The following is a 3,567-nucleotide window of genomic DNA, read 5'->3' as shown; positions in this document are numbered from 1 at the left end:
CATTAAGGGATCTTGGTTTGGTCCCCCTTGTGTTGTTTTGTTTTCTCTCTTTTAATGATATCCTTTCTTTATTTTGCTTAAAAAATATATTTTTTTTGAGAGGGTTTTGAGTGAAGAGACAAATGAAGCGTTTGCATAAGGGAAGAGGAGTGATTAGACGTTTGCTTTTTCCAAAACATAAAAGGAGAAAAAAAAACATTTGTTTGAAACCAGAAAGAGATATTGGTTGAATAAAAGTTGAAGTAGAGAGAAAGTTTGGTGAGAAGTTGTCTTGAAAAGAGGAATCAGGTTAGTTTTGAATCATTGTACAAACTTAGTTGAGAAAAAGTTGTTTTAGACAAAAATTAACTCTAAAATGATGAGATATTGGATGAAGAGGAAATGGTAAAAAAAGAGTTTTTCATAATATTGTGTTTTTTTATATTATAGATATTTTACTTGACTAATTCCCGTGAATTTTCACTTTCAAGTAAAGAGGGTTTTTCTAATAAAAAATTGTGTGATTTTATACTCCTTTATTCTCTTTATTTTTCTTTTACTTATTGTTAATTTTAAATTTAGAGAAAAGAGAAATTATGTACTCAGTACCAACCCATTGAATTCTATGAAAAATTTATACATAATTGTTTATAAAATATTTTGATTTTTGTATGTGCTTTGTTTACTTTGATATGTGATCACAGTAAAAATCAATTTTTCTCAATTTTAATATATAATTGTTGTTATATTACAATATTGTTATTAGTAAGTAAATTAACATTTTATACAATTGTTGCAGATGAAAATTTCACAAATTGTAGATAAGTACTCTACAAATTAATAATTATTTCAACCTTTATTATATCATTACCAGTACAATACATCCAAAATATTTTAAGTGTTATAAACAAATAAATATTTTAAAGACAGAAATAATCTCATGCACAAGAGGAGTGGAGTATAGTTAGGCAACATTGTACATTGGATTTGGGAGTTTGAATGCCCTTCTAGGACTTGGAGCCCCCTCAATGCTACTAAATTGGTCCCCAAGAATGCCCCAAATGCGATAACCATCATTCCTAACAAGCTCTTTTCTCACATCAGACTTGTACTTTTGCACTGATACAAATTCATCTGCCACACCTCTGCAAGAGAAAAATATTTAGTAAATAAAAAAGTGAAAAAGAAATAAAAGTTTAACAAAACATCATAAAGAGATAAACTATTGTACTTACCTAAAGAAAATTCTAGTCCAACCATAGTAACCAACATTGACAAGGTTGTCAATTGTGGCTGATCTCAGATGTTCCCTCCTTGCAGTGATTAAAATTATTTGAATACCTTTTGATTTAAGTTCATTAAATAGCTTCAATGAATAATCAAAAGCTGGTGCTTTGCCCTTTCTCATCCATTCTTCAAGAGATGTCACATTCAATTTATTTCCCCTATAATCAATAAAAAGATCATCATCATAATTCTATAATATTATTAGTAATCACAAATAACTTAAAGAGTTGGCCGTTGGAATTCTATTAGGTACAAACCACTCGGGTGTTTGAGTAAATTCATATAGAGATTTGCGCTGACTATAAACTGAATCTCTGTAAGTGGACGGAAGAATTGATTCTCTTGAATTAGTTGGTGAAGAATGGACGGTAGAATTGATTCTCTTGAATTAGTTGGTGAAAAAAGTATTTAGATAGAATCACCATAGAGCTAATTGACGGTTCAATTAAACTCAGATCGTATAGTTAAATTTAACGGTGGCAAACGAGCATACTTGTCCCGAAAAAAGAAACAGAACCAAACGAACATAGTTAAGGGTGTTGACTTAAAACTTCGATTTGTCTCGCGGGAAATGAGGGTGAGGCAAGCATGGTTTTGGCTAATATGCATAAGGATTTTACTTATGCACCATGCATAAGCCTACATAAGCCATTGGATTATGTTTTTAATCCAGTATTGAGTATTGAGTATTGAGTGGTGAGTATTGAGTATTGAGTAATAAAAATTGATGTCTAGAATTTGATCCAATGATCCAAGGGTCCATAATAATCTATGCATGGTGCATAGATTTTTATCTATGCACGGTAACTGCACCCGGCAAGCATGTGGGTTTTAAGTCGTAGAAAAACGGAGCAACGCGGAGCAAACATATTAAAGAGTGTTGATCTAAAACATTAGTTCGTCCTGCAATTAAAACACAAACATATTCGACATGGCGAATCTTTTACCGTCCTTAATTAAATTCAAAGAGACATGAATCATCTCATTATCGGGTTCTCCATATAATTATTTAATTTGAACTAAACAAATACCACATTATTAAAGAATGAAATTAAGAATTTACCCATATTGATTGTTCTTGTAGTAAGGAAGAGTTGAAAGAAGAGTCTCATCAATATCAAAAATCCAAGCATCCTTTCCATCATTCTTCAAATTACAATTTGTGCTAACATGAACCAAACACTCTTGAGTTGCTCTTTCCGAATCAACTTTATATTGTGTAGACCTCATATACTTTCCAATATATTCAATGCATTCTCCAGGCACAACTTCAAAATCTCTAATGTTGCGCAATTCAACATTCATTCTCCAACTTTCACAATAATTCTTCAAACTAATGTTCAACCCATTACGTGATAGCTTCAATATGTTCCAATCTGCACTTACTAATGGAACTAAAAGACATATGAAAACAAAACACCAGCTAATTGATTTTCTCATTTTTTTCCTTCTTTGATGAAATGGAATGCAAGCAAACATAGGTAGTAGTTATAGGTTTATTATTGGAAATAATGGAACCAACTACTTAATTTTGCGTATTTGATTAATAATAAATGTCACATGGATCTTATAGATAGATACAATCTACAAACATTGACATGCACCACACTCACATGTTGCATAGTTGGCAAAATACTGGAAACCATAGAAATGTCAAGTGTCAATTATGAGGAGAAACCGGAAACGTGTCTACATGATTTCACATTTGACAATTGGGGTTTATCACTTGAATAACTATAAATTATTGCTAGTAAATTGCATTGTTTTGTTTAATTGTATATAAAATATAATACTCGTCTTTCTTGAGGTATACTTGAACATTATATGCGACTATATTCAAATTTCCGATAAACACCCCAACATTTGTATTTGTTAGAGAATTTAACCCACCTTGTCTACACATAACTTATCAGAAAAAAGAAGCCATATGTCACCTCTAATGTATAGACTATATTAATGTATGAGCCTCAAGAAGAAATAAGTCCGGTGAAAGGGAGATAAAAATATGCATAAGAAAATACTAGAAAAATACGTAAAATTGAATAGTAAAAAAAATTAATGAAAATATTTAATTATTTCAAGACTTTTTCATTGAAAATCTATCAATAATATTAATTATATTGAAAATAATATTATGTGAGACAAAAGACAATGACAGCTAAAATAAATGATTTTAGGCAACAAAATAATCGGCTAAACCGTGTAAATAAATCTACACCGAGCAAGAAGAAGATAAAAGACAAGTACATACATTATTTATTTATCCAGTTTGATCAAGTCAATCTATTCTGGAGAGATAAC

The 3,567-nt window shown here is 30.5% G+C and overlaps 1 protein-coding gene across 1 annotated transcript; it reads right to left on the bottom strand.

Moving 5' to 3' along the window:
* Nucleotides 1-804: 804 nt before the first annotated feature.
* Nucleotides 805-2,782, bottom strand: LOC131625808 (acid phosphatase 1-like). The gene is made up of 3 exons (XM_058896639.1): nucleotides 2,330-2,782; nucleotides 1,215-1,424; nucleotides 805-1,124 (listed from the first exon to the last, which is right to left on the bottom strand). Exons 1-3 carry the CDS (start codon nucleotides 2,743-2,745, stop codon nucleotides 944-946), a joined length of 807 nt encoding a protein of 268 aa, XP_058752622.1. The 5' UTR covers nucleotides 2,746-2,782; the 3' UTR covers nucleotides 805-943.
* Nucleotides 2,783-3,567: the final 785 nt, after the last annotated feature.

The sequence above is a fragment of the Vicia villosa genome, unplaced genomic scaffold (genome assembly GCF_029867415.1).
Source record: "Vicia villosa cultivar HV-30 ecotype Madison, WI unplaced genomic scaffold, Vvil1.0 ctg.000244F_1_1_2_unsc, whole genome shotgun sequence".
NCBI classification, from domain to species: Eukaryota; Viridiplantae; Streptophyta; class Magnoliopsida; order Fabales; family Fabaceae; genus Vicia; species Vicia villosa.
Note: the sequence above shows the minus strand (reverse complement) of the source record. Positions and strands in the feature narration are given on the sequence as shown.

What these genes read in the sequence shown, in the direction of transcription:
- LOC131625808 (XM_058896639.1), bottom strand. Translation starts at nt 2,745, where the DNA reads ATGTTTGCTTGCATTCCATTTCATCAAAGAAGGAAAAAAATGAGAAAA. An exon ending in TACAAGAACAATCAATATGG is followed by an intron (nt 1,425 to 2,329) that starts GTAAATTCTTAA and finishes TATTGATTATAG; the next exon opens with GGGAAATAAATTGAATGTGA. An exon ending in TGGACTAGAATTTTCTTTAG is followed by an intron (nt 1,125 to 1,214) that starts GTAAGTACAATA and finishes TTTCTCTTGCAG; the next exon opens with AGGTGTGGCAGATGAATTTG.